Raw genomic sequence first — 21685 nt, forward strand, 5'->3', positions numbered from 1 at the left:
CCATTTAACCTTGATTAAAGTATCTTTTCTTCCTTTCAATAATTTCTTTCAGGCAAATTCATGTTTAAGAATTGAGACATATTCATTTATTTAGCCCGTGACAGACATGTGATCTACAGATGGCTTGAATATAATTAAAGACAATAAAAGACAGTTCACAGCTTGTTAATGACGGGAGCTGCATTAGCTCAGCTTTCTGTCATTGATCATTTATGTGAGGACAGCTGATAATCGTCAAAACTGATTAATCGTGTTCTATATGGTAAAACATTTGGTTTCTGCCTAGTGTTATCACAGAAGGAAATAATTAAATTATGGAACAATACAGACTATAGGCTATAGGCCAACTCAAGGTCTACATCAGTCCTATCACACTTTTATTAATAATAATAATTAAAAATAATAATAATAATAATAATAATAATAATAATAATAATAATAATAATAATACATACATACATACATAGATACATACATACATACATACATACTTTTTATATAGCGCTTTTCTAAATACTGAAAGACGCGTTGACTAGGATAATATCAGAAGGATGAGTCAGTGTCATCGTACTAACTTGTGCTTTTTAGACAAAAAAGTAGGAAAACTATAATCAAGATTAATCAAGAGGTAAAATATCTTTAATTTTTTTCTGTTTTACGGCACAGTGTCGAGACAACAAAGAAAACATTTAAATCGAGAAAGTAAAAACGATAGACGCTCAACCAGTTCTCAGCTTGTCCAATCCTTCTAACGTTGTCCTATGACGTGGCGATGGGCGTGGCTTAGTTGATTTCGCGCGAAAGTTCATTTCTCCTTCCTGTGAAATGTGAACATTACCGGATGTCCATTGTTGAGGGACGCCATATAATTACCGAGTTTGACCGACGGGAGGACACTTCATTTGTTTTTCCACCCAGCGGGTTTGTATCACTTCAACAAGCTTCAATATGTCTCAGGCTCGAGTGACTGACTTCTTCTCTCAAAGAAAGAAAGGCCTCGCCGGTCCTGTGAAACCGACCAAGCAGCGTACGAGCGGTGTCGTCCAGCGTGGAGCTTCACGGAATAATACAAACATTGTCAGTACCAGATCCTCTACAAACAAGGATGTTTTGCTGCGTTCGTCATCCGTCCACGACGAGTTTGTCCGAGTTATTGATGAAGTGGTGGGACTAAGTGAAGCAGAGTGTGCTAGTAGCAGCGTAAGGAAATACTCTCCCCCCAGCCCCAGGACGCCGAAGAGGACCTCGACGGACGGGGAGTTTGACCTCGGGGCAGCCGTGTTTTCAGCCACCTCCGACCACAGCACGGCCAAAAAAAGACGACAAGACAAAGACACCAAATCCAACGTGACAGAGAAATCAACCAGGAGGAAGGCTAGGAAGAAACTGGTGCTACCTCAGGACTCACCACAGGTAATGTTGTGACAGTTCAGTGAACGTATCTCAATCTGGGACCCAAACAAGGATGTGAGCGAGGAAGCACTTGGGTGTATCTTTTCAGTATTGAAACACTAAAGTACGCTTGGCTGTTGTTGTTTATGTCCAGGTTGTAGTCCGGCCCAGCTCAGCTCCAGCAGCCCTCCCCGGACCCAGTTCAGAGAGCCATGTCAACTCTCAAACCCACAGCCCCCCCCAGCAGGATGAGGCCGTCAACAAGAACAGTGAAGAGCAGGCCAGCAAGGTAACTGTGTGTCTCTGTAGTCTTCAAGTCAAGTGTCTCTACTGAAGTCTGCAAGTGACACAATTATTAATGTGCCACGATTTGAGTCGTCACCTGCAATTCATAAACATCTAGAATAGAATAGAATAGATGTTTATTGCCATTTGCACAGGTACAGGACAGCACAGGTACATTGGAATTCTTGTGTGTTTCTCCCTGAGTCAGCTTCTACAAAAAAAAGTTAAAATTATATATAAAATAGAATAGAGCATTATAAGAAAAAAAGAGTAGAAAAGTAAAAATAAATAAGTTGTAGTAACAGCTAAGTGATTTAAAATAAACTGTACAGAAGCTATACACTTTATTAAAGCAAAGATATAATACAAAAAAATAACAAGGGGAACACTGTACAATGAAATGAAAATGTAAATATGTTTTCTTGTCTCTAACTTTCTACATCTCTTATTGCACACATTGTTCACATTATATAATTGCACTGTTTTTTTGTTTTTAAGGTTAATATTGCACACTTGTATTGCACTGTGAGGTGTGAGGTGAAGTACTTCCTTCCTTGATAATGTTAACGCAATGTAAATCAGAATTTGAGGAAACTTATGGTGGTAAGAAACATTGACAAGCTTAACCTAATTAACTGTAGGCAATCTATCAGGTGGGCTTATTGGGAAGCAAGTTTGACAAAGCAAGCACTTTTTTTTATATATTTAGCAGCTCCACAAACTCTCCGAGCATTTGGATCAACATGACTTCAGTAAGGCATGTTTCCTGTGTCAGCCTGCATATCTTTCTACACGTTTGAAAATGTGTTGTATTCCCGACATGCTGGTATTGCTCATAGAGAATTTTGTCAGAGGAAAAAAAAAATCAGATTAGAATGTGGTTACACCTTTACAGCCTAGTTATAAACGGAGTTCATAATATTACCTCTCTAAGAGTAGGTTAGACGTGCAGCACAAGTTACTATGTTGTACTAAAAACTTAAGTATGTGTCACAACCTAAGCAAGAGGGTAAAAAAAAAGTTTTGTTGTACTATTCGGGTCCCCAGATGTTTTATGGACTGTTTTGATCATGATGTATGGTGTGGTTTAGTGAAAATGCTGGCTGACATATGAGTGATGACATGTTCTGAGTGAGGTGGGCTTCTTCTGCAACATTGGTTTTCTAAATCGATTTGGCAAAGACTCAATTTTGATAGTGACCTTTGGCACGTACCCATCGTGAGGCTGATGTCATTCTACTCTCATCTTGTAAACAAATCTCATGAGAGAACAATTCTTGTCAAAATCTCTCATAAATATTCATGTTTTTTAATAGAAGCAGTTGCATGACTGAGGAGGTGAATGTGGAGACAGTAGAAATAAACTGCAGTGTTTTTGGAACCACAATGACTATTACAGATGAGGATAAGATACATCAAGCTTTGGATACACAAACAATATGTAATAATAGGAAACATCATGGTTGGTTGGAGTCTGAACATTTGGGAGAAGATGATATTTAAGCACACTATTGCTGAACGTCTCCTTAATGTAACAAACTGTCCCCATCCTTTTTAAGGCTCTGTGCAAAGATGGCATTGCAACTCTCAAGGCCCGCCTTCAGAGGATCAAGAAACAAGCTGATAAAATCGTGAGTGCTGCTCACAATGCCACGCCCTCCACTTCTGGATCTCCAGCCGGCTCAGCACCTAAAAACACACTCTCTCCGGACCCCCAAACCGCCACGCTCCTGACGTCTGAAGCCAAGGCTCTGAAGTTCTCTGTAGCGCGAGCCAGTGAGCTTGCAGCTAAAGCTCAGAGGAAGAAGGAAGAGAGGGTGGCAGAGGAGAACAAGCAAAGAGAGGAATGGTGAGAATGTCTTCATATTCCTATACTCAAGGCTACGGTACAATAATCTACTCTGCAAGTGGTACAAATATTTTCATAAACAGAAGGTCTTGCTTCCTCACACTGATTGTGTTTTCCCCCTCTCTTGACCCTCAGTACGGAGCAGGCAGCATACCAGCGATATCACAACCTTGCCCAGGCAGCAGCCCCTGGCCTCTCACTGCCGTACCAGTACAAAGTTCTGGCTGAGATGTTCAGGAGCATGGACACGGTGGTCGCTATGCTGTACAACCGCTGTGAGACGGCTACCTTCACCAAGATCAAACAGGGAGTCCAGGATATGATGCACAAGTAGGTGGAACGACGGAGAGATTGTCTTCAGCTGTGTCTTGTTTTTATTTATTTGCTGGTGTAGGTGTTTACATGTAATTGTATAGTCAACTATGAGGGAAAACACACACCATCCAGGTGTTTTTAGATGTACGAAAACATTCAGTCCCAGCATGATCAGAAGTCTTTCCCTTCAGTGCCACATTAACACCCCACATTCAAACTATGGAGTATTCCTCTGTGATTAAGTTCCTAGTTGGTTTCATTTAAATTCGGACTACCTGACTAGTCTAACGGTAAGAAAACTTGGACAGGGCTATATAAGACTAACTTATTATTATCTGTTGTTAGAACCGTCTACATACTTTTCATTTCAGTGCATTTAAAAACTACATTTGTTGTGTCACTTTAAATTCCTCTCAGATATCTTTTCTTTCTGGTAGCAGAAGCTAATGTTTGCCGCTTTCTTTGTCCATCTCGCAGGCGGTTTGAGGAGAACCACGTGTGTCAGATAAAGACAGTTTTTCCTGAGGCCTACACGTTTAGACAGGAGAAGAACATCCCAACCTTCAACAGCAGCATAAAGAAGGGCAGCCACCAGCTAACTGTGGAGCCTGTCTTTCCTTCTGGTTAGGACACATTGTCTCGGTCTTTGAAAACATGATTTCTCCTTCTCTTGGTTAAAACACTTCAATCATGACATTGTTCTTAAAATTGGTTGTAAGCAAGCTGGGGGTCTAATTGCAAGTCCCTTTGTATGCTCCTGTTTATGTGTATGTTTAATCTCCCATCCCTGTGTTTCCTCCTCAGACCAGAATGAATCCCGTCCTCTCCTGTCAGCCTCTTGTCTCCTTGACAGACGACGCATCTTCCACCAGAAGCTGGTCTCCATCGTCAAACAGCATCACAAGGTAAGCAGATGCTCCCAGCTTTGTAAGCACGTGAAAGCTTTGAAAGCCAACAATATACACTATGCACACTATGGTAGTTGTCCTTCTCAAACGATTTCCTGTCTGCAGGTCTTCCTGTCCTCGCTGGTTCCTCCGGTGTCTGTTCCAGACGACAAACTAACCCGCTGGCATCCTCGCTTTAATGTGGACACTGTGCCAGGTGTCCAAACCAGCTCCCTACCTCAGCCCCCTCACACGGAGAAACTGTCCACAGCTCAGGAGGTTCTGGACAAGGCTCGATCTCTCATTACACCCAAGGTACTAACCCTGCATCTGTGTGCTGTTGTAATCTTCAAATGAGACAGGGAATATTCTCTGTTTTGAAAATGAACAAAGTTGGATCTAAGTAAATTTTGCTACTTGCAGAGTTGGCCAACTTGATGTCATATTAGGGAGAAACATGTTGAACAAAAGTGTGTTTGTGCTGGTTAAATTCTTGTATAGCATTTCCTATCTTATTATCTGCTGACATGTTATTGGTCTAATATTTATGCTCACAACTCTTAAGTCTACATGTTTGCATCCATTTATTACCACAGCGTGAACTAGAGTTAACGATATGTTGTCTAAATTGTTACTCGGTTTCAGTGTCGTTTTTGTTGTTGTATTTTAAGTGCTTGTACTCCATAAGTCATTGAGTATAATCAGTGATTTGTCTAACACAACATGTATTGTTCTCATGCTTCGTTCAGATGGAGAAGGCTCTTGTTTCACTGGCTCTAAAGACACAGGATACAGCTCCAGAGAGTAAAGAGCCAACATCTCCCCAGAGCCCGACAGTCAGCCAAACAACCGCTGCCTCTACTGCTCAGCTTCCAACAGCCCTGAAAGGAGTTTCCCAGTCTCTGCTGGAGAGGGTAGGTACACCATTAGCTGGGAGAAAGGGGGCAGTGTGGTGTGTGCTGGGATGGCCAGTTTTAAAATGTTTAGACTTTTTAAGGTTTTGTAAACAATCATGTGACTCAAAGTGTTGTTCTGTGCTTGTTGTTTTTAGATCAGGGCAAAGGAGGCTCAGAAGCTACAGGCTGCCATGACCCGAAACTCCACCCAAGAGGAGCGCCTGTTGATGATGTCACGACTCCCTGAGTTGGCGAGGATTCTTCGGAACGTTTTCGTCTCAGAAAAGAAGCCGGCTCTAATCATGGAAGTTGCCTGTAACAGGATGGTGTCGAGCTACAGATCCGCTCTCAGCACAGGTTAGTCCAGAGAGCAGAATACACCAGTGTATGTGTGCCTTCGACATGCACTGTCAACTGTTATTTAAAACATTTGGATGTAGGCAATGAACAAGCAACAGTAGGCTTTTCCTTTGTATGTAGGCGTTGCCAGTTGGAGGTGAATATTTATGCACCGGTTACACCTCGTCTGCATTGTAATATTCACACTATGGTGGTAATGCCTCGGTGTGTAAATATGCGCTGGTCTGTCCTCCCTTGAGCTTTCATCTACGGAAGTGTGACATGGTGACAATGTAAATTGGTTTTGCCAGCAGGGCAGAACAGTAATGTGTGTATGTGAAGCTCTCGCAGTGCTTCCACAACACTCTTACTCAATGCGTCTTACACTTGGACACCAATATTGAGCAGATTCAGTGTGAAAGTTAAAAAGGCTTAATGATGGCAGATATTTGTTTTGCAGAGTAATATGGACTAATAAGAGCTTTGGGCTTATATAAACTGAATTCATTTCCTGGCCTTGGTCGGTGCTCTTTTCTTGTCCAGAATATGGGGTCATTTTATGGTCTTAAACAAGACTCAGCAGGGTGGCCTTGATACTTCAAATATGTTAAATGTACATTCAAATATGTAAAGCATTATTCCTTTTTTTTTTTTTTTCATGGCAAAGCATTAACCTCACTATAGAATGTACTAGTATGATTCAATACAAGGTCACAAGGAATGGCACACGAGATCATCTTAATTGGTGCATGTTAGATATTAGAGTGAAGTATGTACAGTATGAAGTTTCTCCCCATGTGTGTGTTGCGGTCTTATTATTAAATCCGTTTTGATTTCAAATCTCCTCTAGTCAGCCTGGGACAATAACAAGAAGCTGAGAAACCCAGTGTTCTTTTAAGCATTGAATAACAATCAAGTATTTTGTGTTAGAAACTTGTATCATGGATATATAACTGTTAGATAACTGGTGATTTCTCATCTCTGACAAACAGGTGAAATGGAGAAACATATACGTCTACTGGCAGAGGTAGCAGCTGATTGGCTGGCTATTCATCCAATTAGGAAGGACTTCTACCTGAAGTTGAACAAGACCATGGAGCTGAACATTGTTCTGGACAAACTGAGCAACAGACTCAGAGAAGAAGAGAGACTCTAAAACAATATGAGTGATGATCTGCTGGCCTTTCACAGTTAATCACCCACTTTCCTCAGCGCTGTGCTACATGAGCCGCCAGCAGACTGAACACTAGTTGGTTTAAACTCCCCTTTTGTGAATTTTATTGGTTGCCTGTCACAGGCTTTTTAGAGGTAAGGTGGTCTGTACTCTAGGCTGACCTTCTGTCATTGACCTGTGCGTTGTTTCGCCTTTTCATTTTCTTTGAAAGTGTTTTATTGTTCTGAACTGCTCTGCCTAAAGTCTTTTTGAGTGTCGCTTTTCTACAGTGTAGAACAGCTGATGCTGAATGTTTACATTTTTAAAGGTCATTGTTCGATAATGTTTGAGAAATACAAGTATTGGTGAGGATCCTTCCTGCCTTTTTTTTTTTCCTTCTATGATCACAATTTTATTAAATATAACAATCTGTAAAATGCTAAGCAATGATTGCACTAAGTATGGAAAAGTGATGTCAAACTATGTTTTATCAAGATTACACATAATGGGGAAAATATGAAAACATAAAAAAGTTAGAAAAAGAAACTTAAACATCTTGTCTGGTTGACTAACATGCTTTTTAAGGTTTCTACCTGAAGCATTGTACAATTTAATTTTGGAGCTTTTAAAGTAATTATTACTGCTAAGTCTTTTCAACCAAGAGGAAGTCTGGACGATTCTAACTGAAGAGACATCTTATTTTAAAGGGCATAGTTACATTGTGGATGTGGTACGATTGTGATACAACCCCTGTATGGAATGTCTACGTGAACAGGTAACATGAGTACACACAGCATGCGACCCCAAGATGACCTCAGATGGAAAATAAAAATGTGAAATTTGGAAAGACTCTTTGCAGCATTTGTTTTTCTAAAAGTGAACAATGTTTATCTTATAAAGATTACACAGATTAGTGCACAACCATCTGCAAAAGTTACACTAAACTTAAGAATTTAAGTACCAACACCTGTCACATCCACTATGTTCGCTGATGTTTAAATTACCATTTGAATTTCGTGAGTCTGGGTTTAATTGAACTAAAATTGAATTATTTATTTCTAATAGGTTGAAAATACTTGTACGTATTGTGGTAGACAAATTCAAACCTAGACAATGTACACATCCATGTCAATGCAGCTCCCTATTCCGATTTAAGGTACTTACTCTAAATAGTGTATTTACCTGATTACAGCATGCCCAGAGCCTTGAATTAAATGAAACTCAATAGCCTCCTTTCACCTGACAGGAAGGAAACATGTTACCTGTCCAAGAGTCGTTGCCCGAAAATCATTTGGTGGGCAGGTGGATATTCTAAAATATGATATTTCAGCTATGAGATCCTAAATCATCAAACATGTAAAATCAAAGAAGAAAGACTTAGGCCTCAAATTGAAAAAAAGCTTCAGGACTTGATTAAAAGTCATGATCCCCGTCAAACATTGCTATCATTTTGTATCTTATTTTCTTGTTTATTCATTCTGTGTTGTCTTGCCCTGATGTAAAGCGTCCTTCGTTCCCTTGAAATATAGAGAGGCTAACTGATAGGTCATCGGTATGCTAGACAATGAACCCAAAATGCTCCTGAAATCATCAGGAGCCATCAGTGTGAGTGTTTCTGTGCGAGTGAGAGAAGTCAAGTTCCTCGTGGGCAGCTTGGCTCGTTTCAAAGTGAAAATCCTGAAGATGCTGAACAAAGTAAACCTCCAGTAGTCAAGACAACAATGAAACAAAGAAGAAACAGCTTAGCTGCAGTTAAACATTTTATTCAATATATTATTTGTGTTTAGCTAGAATAATAGCTAGATCTCATTAGACGATAGTTAGCTTCAGCATCATATGGATAACTGCATTGATAATTTTCAAGTTCCAGGCACACATTCCTCAAGACACTGATATCACAGCAAAAAGAGTGATGACATAAAATAAAATAAAAAAACTGATCAACAAGATAATGTTTGGTCTTTCAGTCTGCAATGAAATGTTTCTGTTTAAATGAAATAATTCATATCCATAAAAATGAATTCAAGGACTGAAGCAAGCATGCATTACTTGTAATGAAAATCAAAAAAGAAAGAAAAATGTTTAAAAATAATTAAGACCTTTAAAGACTTTAAGGATTTGTGATGTTTCTGAACCTCTAAAATAAAAACCTGCCTCTGACACACTTCCACTCTGTTTGTGCCCTCTTGTGGAGAAGTCGTCTCATTGGGTTACAGCCAAATGTCTTAGCAGGGAGTCCATTTTAAAAGCTTGTAAACAGCAGGACTAAATCAGCGCTGATTTGTGGACCGTGTGCACCACCCCGTTAAGTTTCTATTGAAAGAATGCATGTGGAGTGAGTTTAACGTCACCTTACTGCTAACACGCTTACTTGCAGCCTCTTTGGAATCATTAGTTCTGTGATCCTAAACCAGGAATATGAAAGGAGTTGAAGGAAGGTTCATCTTGTACCTAGCAGCTGTGTTTTCTACCCTACATGTTCATAAAGAGAGTTTCATTCATCCATGAGTGTGACAACACCTGATTTATATTCAGCGACAGACTAATGGGGAGGGTCTGCTGTGAGAAAAGCTCTCATATGCCCACTGTTTGCTAGGTAACGCTCCATCCCTTGCTACTAGAGCTTTAACAGATTTATAACCTGAAGCACAAAACATGTCAAAATGACCTCAAATGACTGTGTGTATGTAAGTGGAAAATGTGTAAATATAGGTGGTGTGGTGATGGAACAACAGTCAAACATTAGTTAGCACCAACAAGTGAGGCATGTGTTAGTGGTCCTCAGTACTGAACCAGGGAGAAAATACTTTGAGGTTTTAGTTTGTCTTTGCCATTCAGCTCTTTGAGCTCAATGACCACCATGCAGCCCAAAACCTCCGCTTGCTGCTTCTTCATCAGCTCGCAGGCAGCAAACAACGTACCTGAAACACACACACGCACCAACTTCTGAATGTTGTTCAAAAATTTCGCAACAACATCACTTGTGCTCCAAAACACCAAATTTCAATGTTCAATCAGCCTGTCACTGAATGAGATATAACTCGAGGAGTTCTCACCACCGGTAGCCAGGAGGTCGTCAATGAGCAGAACCTTCTGTCCTGGAGCCACCGCATCCTCCTGTATCTCCACCTCCGCCTGCAGAAACAGGAAAACAAAACATTGTCATTAATGCAATATCTACATTTAAAGGTCAGGAGTAAATACTCAAAAAGACATAGACACACAAAACGGGCTAATTTTCTTTCTTTTTCTAGACTGCACAAAGTGCTGTTACAGAAGACGCCCTTAAAGACATAAATGCACTTAGGACTATTTTTTATGTAACTTTAAACCCTACCAAGAATGATTTCTCTGGCAAAATTATTTAAAGACTCATCGCTCTGCACTCTTTATGTCTGCAACAGATCAACATCTTTGACGTCCTGTGAAGGAGAATGGTCTCCTCTGTCACAGCTGTATATGAGCTTCAGAGTGGAAAACATCTGCCCCAGCTTTGCATTGAAAATCTGATTGTTAAAAAGCTGAAAGGTAAAGTAAGTGCTAAAACAAATGACAGAGTATGTGTGTTGTGTCCTTACCTTCCCGTACTCTAAATTATACTCCACAGACAGAGTCGTTCCAGGGAGCTTCCCTTTCTTCCTGACCAGGACAAAGCCAACACCAAGCCGCTGGGCGAGCAGAGGCCCGAACAGAAAACCACGAGCATCTAAACCTGCACAACAACAAAAAAGTCAGAGATAAGAGTTACTGCATTTGTGGAAGAATATAGTTCAAGGAGCAAAATGTAACTCTGACATGTAGCGTTTAGAATGTTTACTGCAGTCCACATTCAAAACATCGGCGAGAGCCATCTCCCCCTGCCCCCTCCTTCCTAGAGGCGATGCAAACACCGGTTTCTTTTTAGGTCAGGTAGATGCAATACGCTTGCCTGTTTCCATCGCTGCAACACCTGTTGGTTTGCTGTGATAACTTGGTCTCATATCTGACAAACCGAGGGGCGTCCAAAACGACCACATTGGGGTGCCTTAAACCCGCTTTCCTTCTCTGGTCATAAGAAATTCAGACCATTCAAGACTGGAATCCAAGCTTAGAAGGAGGACATACTGGCTGCTGCATTGTTGTCAGAGAAGCCAGCACTTCAACACAGCATGTTTTCTTAATGTCTGATGATGACATATTAAAGTCATTTTATGATTTAATTCAGTAGTTATCGTACATAATGCTCATTTAATATACAAAACACACCCACAGTCATGACAGTTAATACACAGTCTTAACTGCAGGAATTCTTCCACCTCCAAAACAAAATCAGCGAGTGAACTCATCGAAATTAAAGTACCGATTCTGCATCAAAATGTTTTATCCACCGTTACAGATGTACAATCCATTTCTAGCCTATCTTTTCAATGTGACTGGTTGCATCCTAAATGGTTCCACAGGTGGCTGTGTTTGGTGTTCTACTGTAGTACCTTAGGTTCCCTGAACAGAGAAAAGCTCCTGAATAAGAGCTGGTGCTGATTTACTATCTGTTTTTTTTGTTATTTCTCTGTAAAATGATCAGAAAACTTCAGATAAAAGCTCATCCCAATTTAAGGTCCAGTCCCTCTTACTTTCCTGGTGTAGCTGCCTGATTTGACAAATAAAGGCAGCTCTCAATTAAAGGTCCCTATTCATTGAGAGATCACTTTAATGTATGATGAAGTAGAGTCCCTGTAAATAATATGATAAAATATACTAGTGTTGTAGTCAAGAACACACTAAGCGAGACCCAGACACACCCAGAGTGCTCTGAGGCCGAGACGAGACCAAAACATTTAGGGATCCAGACCGAGATGAGACCAGGACCAAGGCAGGGTGAGACCGAGACCACAATTATAAATGAAAAATCCTCGTCTTGTGCATCAGGTATGTCACTCACTTAGACTGTAACACCGGGAAGGTTGCTGTCGTTACCAGAGGATAAAATCTAATTATGAATGAATTGAAGTTATATGTTGTTTTAGAAAGGGGCGTTTTCCTTCGTATCACAGTAATGACTTAGCCAATCAGTGGTGGTCCTGATTTAAAATCCGGAGTCTGCCCAGTCCGAGACCGAGTCAGAGACCTTGTAAAAGAGGTCTTGAGACCAACACTAAAATGTAAAGTCTATACCTGTCCTTAGTGTCATGAGACAACACGACTGTGCAGAGGTTTAGTCAGTCAAGAATACTGGAGATTGTTTTTTCATTAAGAATGATGTTTTCTTACCTACTATCAGATCAACAGTCTGGTAATTCCTCCTCACCTCTTCTTCAAACAGGTCAATGACTGCTGTCAGAGCAGCTGGATACTTCAGGATGGGACAGATATCTCTGCACAGACACACACACACACACACACACACACACACACACACACACACACACACACACACACACACACACACACACACACACACACACACACACACACACACACACACACACACACACACACACACACACACACACACACACACACACACACACACACACACACACACACACACACACACACACAGTAAGTATCAAAGATGAACATTTATACTGGGAAAGTTACTGTTTTATAGAACTTAGCTTTCCATTAAGCTCTGACTCATATGATGTGATGTCACCTGGACATTAAAGCACTTCAATTAACTTGAATGGTTGCACACTCATGTACAGATGTTCATATGAATGATACAAATAATAACAACTCATTTTTTTTAATACACTTTACATTTACAGCTAACCTCAACACGATACAGAATAAAACATTTTTAAAAAAGCAAACACATAGCAAATACATATACATACAGTATACTGTGTATACATATAACACATATAGCACTACAGTCTCACAGTTGTACTAAATGAAGCCCTCTGGTTGTTTCAAGCTTCTGTCAATATCACCAGGCACAGTTTCTTTCACCTCAGGTCATAACTGACTGCTTACCAGCCTGGACACACAGTTAGTGAACAAACACAACAAGAACAAACACTTATTTTGGCTTATATTATTTGGCAAGAACAAACAGAGAGTAAACAAAAATGTTTGTTTCACATAGTTGAGTTTGACTTTTGGATGTCACTCAAGTGTTTAAAATATTGCTCTTATAAATATGTAGGTTTATGGCCTATAGTGACACTGTAGATCGATAGATATGTGTTATTAGTATCCTATTTATCGCTGCTACCCAATCCTATCCCCTGTGATAGACTGTGTGTGTGTGTGTGTGTGTGTGTGTGTGTGTGTGTGTGTGTGTGTGTGTGTGTGTGTGTGTGTGATGTATTTCCACGCAGCGCAGGACAACGTGGGTTCTAGTTTGACTGTTTTCTCTGAAGGTGGAGAGAGGCTCGATACCCTTAACAATTCAACTTTAACAGGAGGACTCTAGTGTATAGGACTTAGCACGCAGTTATTTGTATCTTACCTGAACAGGATGCCTTTCTTCGGAAAGTCCTGATAAGGTCGGATGTGGTCTCGGACCAGCTGGAGTTTACACTCCGGACTCGCTGCCATTCTTCTTGATTCTTGCCTGTGGTGCTTCTTGCTGCTCTCTCACTCCCCTCGTGTCCACTTGTTTCTTCCTCGTGACATTGAGCATCGAGCACGCAACACACAAACACACACACACACACAGAGCATTATCAGACATTACCGCCATCTACTGGTCTGAATGACATGTTGTAATGTTGCAGATTTACTGACATTTTCAGAATTTTGCAACAATTCAATTATTAATAATAACTAAGACAACAGAGACTATTTAAAGCGCGCTACTCTATGTCAGCCTAATTCTCTCTTACCCTTTATAATAATAATCCAGCACCCAAAAAACAAGGCTGTATACTAACTTGTGTCACACAGTCACACTCAAAGAAGACTTAGTTCAGTGATCACTTCTTAATCTACTGTCAGTTTTAGTCAGACATGTTCTTTCTCACAAGGCTACTGTGTTAAGTGTTAAAGATAATGATATATTATTCTCATAGACATAGGCTACATACATATAAATGATATGCATCTCATAGAGTCCTGTTTGGGCTGCCAAACCATTGTACCACACAAAAATATTTATTTCATTCAAATTATCAGGACAAACAAAGGAGTGCTTGCTGGACTTAAAAATGCTTAATCTTAAAAACAACATTCAACATATGGCATCAAGCCTTCAGGTCAGCCTTGCACATAACAGTGAAGGTTTTCTCCACCATAGAATAGCAAACTGAAATCAACACTGTCTTTCGCTTCTCTTAGGTCAATGGCTCTCACACAGAGAAGTTACCCATGGGTATGAATAAAATATTTTATCTTATCTATGAATCATTCCACTAGGCCAGGCCTATATAAAAGGGACAACGTAAGGATGAATAATAAAGGGGGCCTAAGTGGAGACTGCATGAATGAAAGAAGGGAGGGGATTATGTTCTGTAGTTAGAGGTTTGGTAGTCAAGAACAGGCCAAGGGGGGCGGGGGGTTAGAAACATCAAATTATCTTACCTAAGGTGCTGACTGACTGAGCCCAATCATGACTTACAGGTAGACAAGCAAACAGGTGAAAATACAATACGAACACTGCTTATTATTGTCTAGAACAAATAGGACAGGTGGACAGGCACATAGAGGGAGATAAAAAAATGCATGATCTTAAAATGAGACCAAAGTCTTGTCGTTGTGGTCGACCAAAGTCCTGACTTCTGCATTATATTTTCTTTGGAGTGTGGAAAGACTGTCTGTAGGAAAATACATGCAGCAGACTTCTGACTACAAGGCATATGAGTTTGGTTACAGCAACACATATCAGTGATCTTTTTGTATCAACACACTTTCAAGCAATAGAAAAACTCCAAGGCACTATCTTTGAAACAATAAAGATGCATTTATGTCCACGGCACGGTCCTGTGGACGTTTTTAAAAAACACACTTGGACACATTTCAGCATCAAGCCTTCATCAAGAAGTCAAACAGATGAACAGGAACACTGAGGAATGTATAGTGGTTCTCAACCAGTAAAAATAATTCCCTACCTGGAGCTAGAGGTGTGGTCTGCAGAGGGTGGGTGTGTACACCTAAAAACTCAACGGGATGGCGTTGTTAGGGCCAATGCATCCAAAAACTGATGGCAAAACGGGAATGAAAATAACACAACATAAAAAAAGACATGATCCTGATTGTAAGAGATTAAAGACAACAAACAACTCTGAAATAACGCAGCAAATATTTTCAAGAAAACAGTCAAATAAAAGATCTTCATTAAGGCCAGGGTGTTTTGCAGCCTGTGAATTATTTAAATCCTACATAGGAAAACGTATGGGGAGAAAATCAAGAGTTAGAATATCTTATAATAATGAATCAACACATTGAAAGTGAAAAGGGATAGGCCTACAGATTAGGGAAGACTCATTTTTTCTGAAAAAAAAAAAAAAATCAAAGCAAGTGTTGTGTATGAGTGAAGAGGTCATTTAAAAGAGCCATAGTAAGCACATCCTGGCACTGGCACTAAACAAAGCAGTGCACACATGCATTAACAGCAGATGGCAGTGAGAGTCTGTAATGTTGCCTTATATAGAGTAGAAGAAGAAATCACAGTTTATTTCCTGAAGGGGAAGAAGCCGTACTGTATGAGAGATGTGGGCAGCAGGTGGTCGCCTTTCCCCAATGTTAGCGGCAGGAGTCGTTTCTTCTTGTGTGCGGGTTGTCAGGTGTAACAGAAGGGGGAAGTTACCTGCCGGGTCAGTCACACTGATCCCGAGGAGAGCGCACCGCGTCACGCAGCACGGGAACACAGGTAACACTGCTGTTGGGCTCCAGTTGGTTTCTGTTCTGAAACAGGCTCAGATCACACAAGGCCTGTTCATTTAGAAGAGTTTCTTTCTTTTATCGTCTTGTGAATAGATCTATCTCATTGTCTCATAATAAATCTTCCTTACCTACATGAAAGACTATTACATATCTGCACTGTGTCCACTGACGTGTCTGTCTTATACAATGATTTATTCTTGTTAAAACAGAATCTAAGAAATGCTTAAAACGAATCGAAACAATTGCCATTGTGTTGTTTTTGTATGTCTACTTCAGCTAAGGCTACTTGAAGGGAGATGAGGGTGATCATGACTTTAAAGTGTAGATTTTCATCCATACTGGTTTAAGGAAATGGGAAACAGGTTCTTCACTGTTCACCAGCTTGCTGATGTAATCATTCTCATTTTCAATCACTTCAGCTCCATAGTCATCGTTTCATCAAAAGTTATCCCCTTCTTCTTATCGGCCTCTATTCTGTCCCCTTTGGTGTTACTGTAGCCCACTGACCTGAGAGAGGCCAGCTCTGGGAATTGTGGGAGGTGAAGTCTAGTCTCACTATGTTGTCTTCCTTCTAAGGGAAGCTGGAGCGAAACGGAGAGGCTAAGAAGTCAGTGGTGAGTGTACGAGTTTTCATTGGTAACCCTACAGCAAATACCTGAAGAAGATCTGCACGTAATAGATGTTGCTGCAGTTTCAAGAGTAGTTTCCATTATTGCTTATGCACACAGTGACTAAAGATACTAATAATGATGCTTCTTTATATCATATTCAAGTCCTCTACTTCTTCATTTCTGTTGATCTCTTTCTCTTTTTCGTAGATCTGTCTTGAGGGGAACATTGCCTGTGGGAAAACTACATGTCTGAATTACTTCAGCGAAACCAGCAACATAGAGGTATGATGACAAAGAGTGCCTACCAGGACATACCCCTCAAGTTTACATGAGCTAATAAAGGCTGGACTATAGATTCAAAGTGTCTTGGTAAAAGGTGTAAACTCTTTAAGTATTGAACAGTATACCTTGTGTGCTTCCCTCACTTGCCCGAATACTCGATCATTCGCTCATTTGAAAATGATGTATTGAAGAAAATGCCCCCAGAAGATAAAAATGAAATCCAACTCTTAAGTCCAGTGTTTCAGCAAAGTCATTCCACTAGTGTCGTGATCTCGCAGCCAAAGACATCAGCAGTGTGATGTTATTGTTCTTACCCTCTTTTGTTTGTTTCAGGTCCTAACAGAACCCATCTCACAATGGAGGAATGTCCGTGGCCACAACCCTCTGGTACTTCACTTACACTGATGTTCTTATTGTGTCCTAGTTCTGACCTGACATCAGACCTACTTCATCGGGTCAGAACAACAAAGTGTTTGCAGGATTGTTTCTATGAACATTAAAGAAACGGTAAACAGACTGCTCTCATACTGCTTTTCTAGTCTTCTGACCAGAAAGAGAATTTCAAACTACATTATTCTATATTCACACACGCTTATTACACTGTATGTCGAGGCTTTCGTGCAATATGCCTACTAAACAGGATCTGACATTCAAATGCAAAGACACGCCATATTGTCTGTTATAGACCACAGCTGATATTAGGGGGTTTTCCATGTGTATCAAGAACTTATCCCAAGAAAGGATAAGCGATGTCAGCGCTAAGACTCCCTTTTATTTGTCATTGTTTTACAGTCCAACTTGCATCTTCAAATGAAAATGAGCGGCAACATCCATGGTTGTTTTTTTTTTGTGCAAAGTAACTCTTAAAAATAAAAATAATAAAAGATGAATAGATGTTTTATTATCGCAAATTTCAGCCACCTCTCAGTTGTATCACTCAGAATGTTTTTCAGCATGCAAACAGAACAGATTCAAATATCATGAGTCCACTCCACTTTCTACATCATGAAGTAAGAACATTTCATGACTTCACAGGTTGTGCATTCATTAGGTGTTCAGTATTTTGACTTCATGCAGACTGAAAGAGGTGGAATCAACCTGCTTTTTCTGAAACTTTTGGTTTATTCGACAGCCAATGTACCTCCTAGTCGCCATCAACAAAGCTGCCCACAATAGAGGAGTCCTCTTAAAATGGAAAAATAACTTAATGTGTGAAGAACTACTAAAGGTTCCCCCATTGTTGAATACAACAAAGGAAGGAGTGAAACGTGTGTTTTCATGATTCCTGTAAACTGATGCTTTGAATTCATGGCAATTTGTGATCTTAATGTACAGCTCACTAATATCCTTCTTCACAAAAAACATTCCCTGTAAATCTCCCATGACTCACAGGGAATCAGCTTTTTGTTTCTGTTGCTGCAGGGTCTTATGTACCAGGATCCTGAGCGCTGGGGCATCACACTGCAGACATATGTTCAACTCACCATGCTGGATAGACACCTGTCACCTATCGTAAGTGAACTAAATAAATGTATACTGGTGCGTATACATGCCAACACTGTTGTTGGTTTCAAGTGTTTGTAGTTGTGGGAAAATATGACTATGTACATTTATATACTGAAAGTGTCCTGTTTGTTCCAGTCAGCTCCTGTCAGGATGATGGAAAGGTCCATCTTCAGTGCCAAATACATCTTCGTGGAGAATCTCTTCAGAAGGTATTTTTGATCTGTGCTTATGGAAACATCAGACCTCGATATTATAACAGGACTAGATCAATAAATAATGATTTCAGAACGCAGTTAAAGCCTAACTCTCATACTTGTCTGTTGGATTCACATCACACAACTGCTGCTGTATTTACAGTATTGGCTGAATTGAGATCATAAGCCCAGTAATGGTCATAAAGGTTTATATTGTCATGTTCTCTCCCATGACAGCATACTGACACGGTTATTACTTTTTTTCTTCTTGTGGATTTTTGTCATCAGTGGGAAAATGCCTGAGGTGGACTTTGCAGTTCTCAGCGAGTGGTTTGATTGGATCACAACAAACATATACCTTCCTGTTGATCTGATTGGTGAGAATACAAAAAAAAAACAACACAGAAACAAATTCTGCAAAAATTCACGAAGTTAAAAAAAACCAACACAATCCATAGAGGCAGAGTCGGCTGCTGATGCATGACTTAGTGCACACAGGTATACGTGACCATAGCATCAAACTTGGTACACAGTACTGACCCAGAATCAGCTCCATCCTCTGAACACCTAATCCTGCCATTTGATTTAGTACAACAGGGATTCTCTATAGAATATGTTCTACATGGTTTCAATCGCCTGAGTTTTATTTTTTTTGAAAGATTTTTTTGGGGCTTTTTGTGCCTTTAATGGAGAGATAGGACAGTGGATAGAGTCGGAAATCAGGGAGAGAGAGAGGGGAATGACATGCGGGAAAGGAGCCACAGGTGGGATTCAAACCTGGGCCGCCCGCTTGGAGGACTACAGCCTCCATACAAGGGGCACGCACACTAACCACTGAGCCACCAGCGCCCCAATCTAGTGATTTTTAATAAGTTGCGGTGAAATTATTTTAGCAGGTCAAATCATATAGCATGTCATCACTCAGACTAAGTCATCAATACGAAAGCTATCCATCCTTCATTAGCACCTGAGAGCTAGCTATCCCTCCCTTCAGCCAGAAGAGCACAAGAAACAAAATGTTTAACAATCACATTTGAAGCTGCAGCTGCTTGCTGACATGCATTCTGTGATATTTTCCTTGGGATCCAGTGTACCTGCAGGCGACTCCTGAGAAATGTCATGAGAGGCTGAAGCAGAGGAGCAGAGAAGAGGAGAAGGTCATTCCATTGGTGAGGGCACAAACTGAAACCTTGTTTCATTTCACAGAACAAATAAGTCATCATTGAACTTGAAAGGAAATGAATTGTTTTTGTGTTTTTTTTAGTTTTTTTTTAGAGAATAGATAGCTAACATTTTGGACAGACGACCAATTTGTCATTTCAAAGAAGACCTCAATCTTCTGTGTTTGTGTTCATGCATCCATTAGGAGTATCTTGAGTCCATTCACCAGCTGTATGAGGACTGGCTCATCAAGCGCACATCCTCCCCTCTTCCTGCTCCTGTTTTGGTGAGTGGCCATTCACATCCAGGCAGTTCTTTGCTTTGGTGCAACTAGGTTGCCCAAATAGCACGAGTACCTGTACACCATGTGTTCCCACTTTATGGATCCTGTGATGTTTCTGAATTCAGCGTCATGAAAGTAACTCCTAGCATTGATTCTTATCTGTTATTTATTTAGTAATATAGAAGACAGAATATGTTTGTTTTTATTTGTGTTGGGTGTGTCTGTGCAGGTTATTCCAGCTGACCATGACCTCAATGAGATGCTGCACCAGTATGAAGAAAACCGTGACAAAATCCTACATGCTTGCTACCTCTGAAACACACACACACACAAAGGCACGAACAGCAAAGGGAGCTTTGGAAGAGGATTTGAAACCTCTCTTATAAAACTGATCTGTTCAGTTACTGAAGGAGAGCTCAGTCAAGCAGCTCAGTCGCTTAGAGTTGAAGTTTTAGCAATAACACAAGTTATTTATTTACATGTGATTTGTAGTCAATCACACTTCATTTACTTCTTAAGGGTTATGTAAAGATGCTTATTTAATAATGATCTCACCTACAGGACAAGAAAAGTCAAATATTCCTTCTGTCATTTTAAACTATGAAGATTAACGGAGTCATTCCAAATCACGGGCAGTTTCTTTTCCAGGTGTTAATAATTTGTTTGTATTTATTTCACTATTTGTTGTCATGTACTCAAAGTCAGACCACATGTTGTTACAAGGGGACCTCAAGTACATTAGGGTTTGATTTTTGGGTGTAATAACTTGTCATATAACTGGAGCATCGGTTACAACAGATTTTACTTTATGTGTTACTTTATGTACTGCAACGGGATTTTACTGAAGATTGACTTGAATAATGAAATGTTTCTCTGTAATTGCCTTTAATGAATGGAAGCTTTGTTCTCTTTGTTACATGTTTTGCTTCATTAATAAGAACATTTTGTTATCCTAACTTGCTTTAGCGTTTTTTTTTTTTGCAATTCTCATTAAAACGGTTTGATGTTGTATTTAGACATTAACAACCTATCAACATGCATTCTGGGTTTAAAATGTAGGCCTAGTTTCTACATACTGTGATGATATGTGTCCAAAGTAACAGCATGAGAAAAGGTGATCATTAGATCACATCCAGTTGACCTGAAATCTTGGAACAAAAAAGAAAAAAGCATTCATGAAACAGCAGCTGATGTCTGCATCTCTCCCAGATATCCAACCAGTCGAAAAAGCCTTTAACAACACCCTGCATGAGATGTTACAGATGAACTTTGTCTACCAGTAGCCAAAGTGACCCGGTCCAAATGGTGTCCAAACTGCCTTCTCTAATACAGACTACAAACATGTGAGAGGGTTCATTTGAGTTATTTGGCCTGGAGCCTCCATGTTGCAGATGTGCTTCCCCGACATCCTACACCGTGACTCCCAACACCAGCGCCCCTTGGGAAATGCATCGTCAGCCCTCTCCTGTGTTCTGCATTTAAGTCGACCTACAGAGGGGAGATCAGATCCCTAACATCTTGGCGCCAGGACAAATGCCTCCATTTCAACATTAGTATAACAATGCAAGTGATTGTTGACGTTAGGGAGAGACAGACAGAAGCGTTGGACATATACTTGAACTCAAACGTATTGAATTCAAATTAATTTACCATAAAATATGTTCACAGCCAATGTGTCCTAAAAGTTATGAATCTGAATCATTTTCATGCATGCTTATCATAAAGCA

The 21685-nt window shown here is 40.2% G+C and overlaps 3 protein-coding genes across 3 annotated transcripts; 2 read left to right on the forward strand and 1 right to left on the reverse strand.

The window, feature by feature from the left end:
• The first annotated feature begins 547 nt into the window (after positions 1-547).
• cdt1 (chromatin licensing and DNA replication factor 1) lies at positions 548-7963 on the forward strand. The gene is made up of 10 exons (XM_020638261.3): positions 548-1413; positions 1547-1681; positions 3237-3526; positions 3662-3856; positions 4319-4464; positions 4646-4746; positions 4855-5043; positions 5478-5642; positions 5780-5981; positions 6956-7963. The coding sequence occupies exons 1-10, from the start codon at positions 949-951 to the stop codon at positions 7117-7119; spliced, it is 2052 nt and encodes a 683-aa protein (XP_020493917.1). The 5' UTR covers positions 548-948; the 3' UTR covers positions 7120-7963.
• Positions 7964-8863: 900 nt separating this feature from the next.
• On the reverse strand, positions 8864-13717 carry aprt (adenine phosphoribosyltransferase). Its single transcript, XM_020625642.3, has 5 exons — positions 13550-13717; positions 12364-12467; positions 10695-10828; positions 10173-10251; positions 8864-10037 (listed from the first exon to the last, which is right to left on the reverse strand). The coding sequence occupies exons 1-5, from the start codon at positions 13636-13638 to the stop codon at positions 9898-9900; spliced, it is 546 nt and encodes a 181-aa protein (XP_020481298.2). The 5' UTR covers positions 13639-13717; the 3' UTR covers positions 8864-9897.
• A 1786-nt stretch (positions 13718-15503) lies between these two features.
• tk2 (thymidine kinase 2) lies at positions 15504-20914 on the forward strand. Its single transcript, XM_020638256.3, has 10 exons — positions 15504-15907; positions 16498-16535; positions 16740-16814; positions 17148-17201; positions 18237-18326; positions 18456-18529; positions 18803-18891; positions 19604-19683; positions 19881-19961; positions 20188-20914. Exons 1-10 carry the CDS (start codon positions 15748-15750, stop codon positions 20272-20274), a joined length of 828 nt encoding a protein of 275 aa, XP_020493912.1. The 5' UTR covers positions 15504-15747; the 3' UTR covers positions 20275-20914.
• Positions 20915-21685: the final 771 nt, after the last annotated feature.

The sequence above is a fragment of the Labrus bergylta genome, chromosome 10 (assembly GCF_963930695.1).
Source record: "Labrus bergylta chromosome 10, fLabBer1.1, whole genome shotgun sequence".
NCBI classification, from domain to species: Eukaryota; Metazoa; Chordata; class Actinopteri; order Labriformes; family Labridae; genus Labrus; species Labrus bergylta.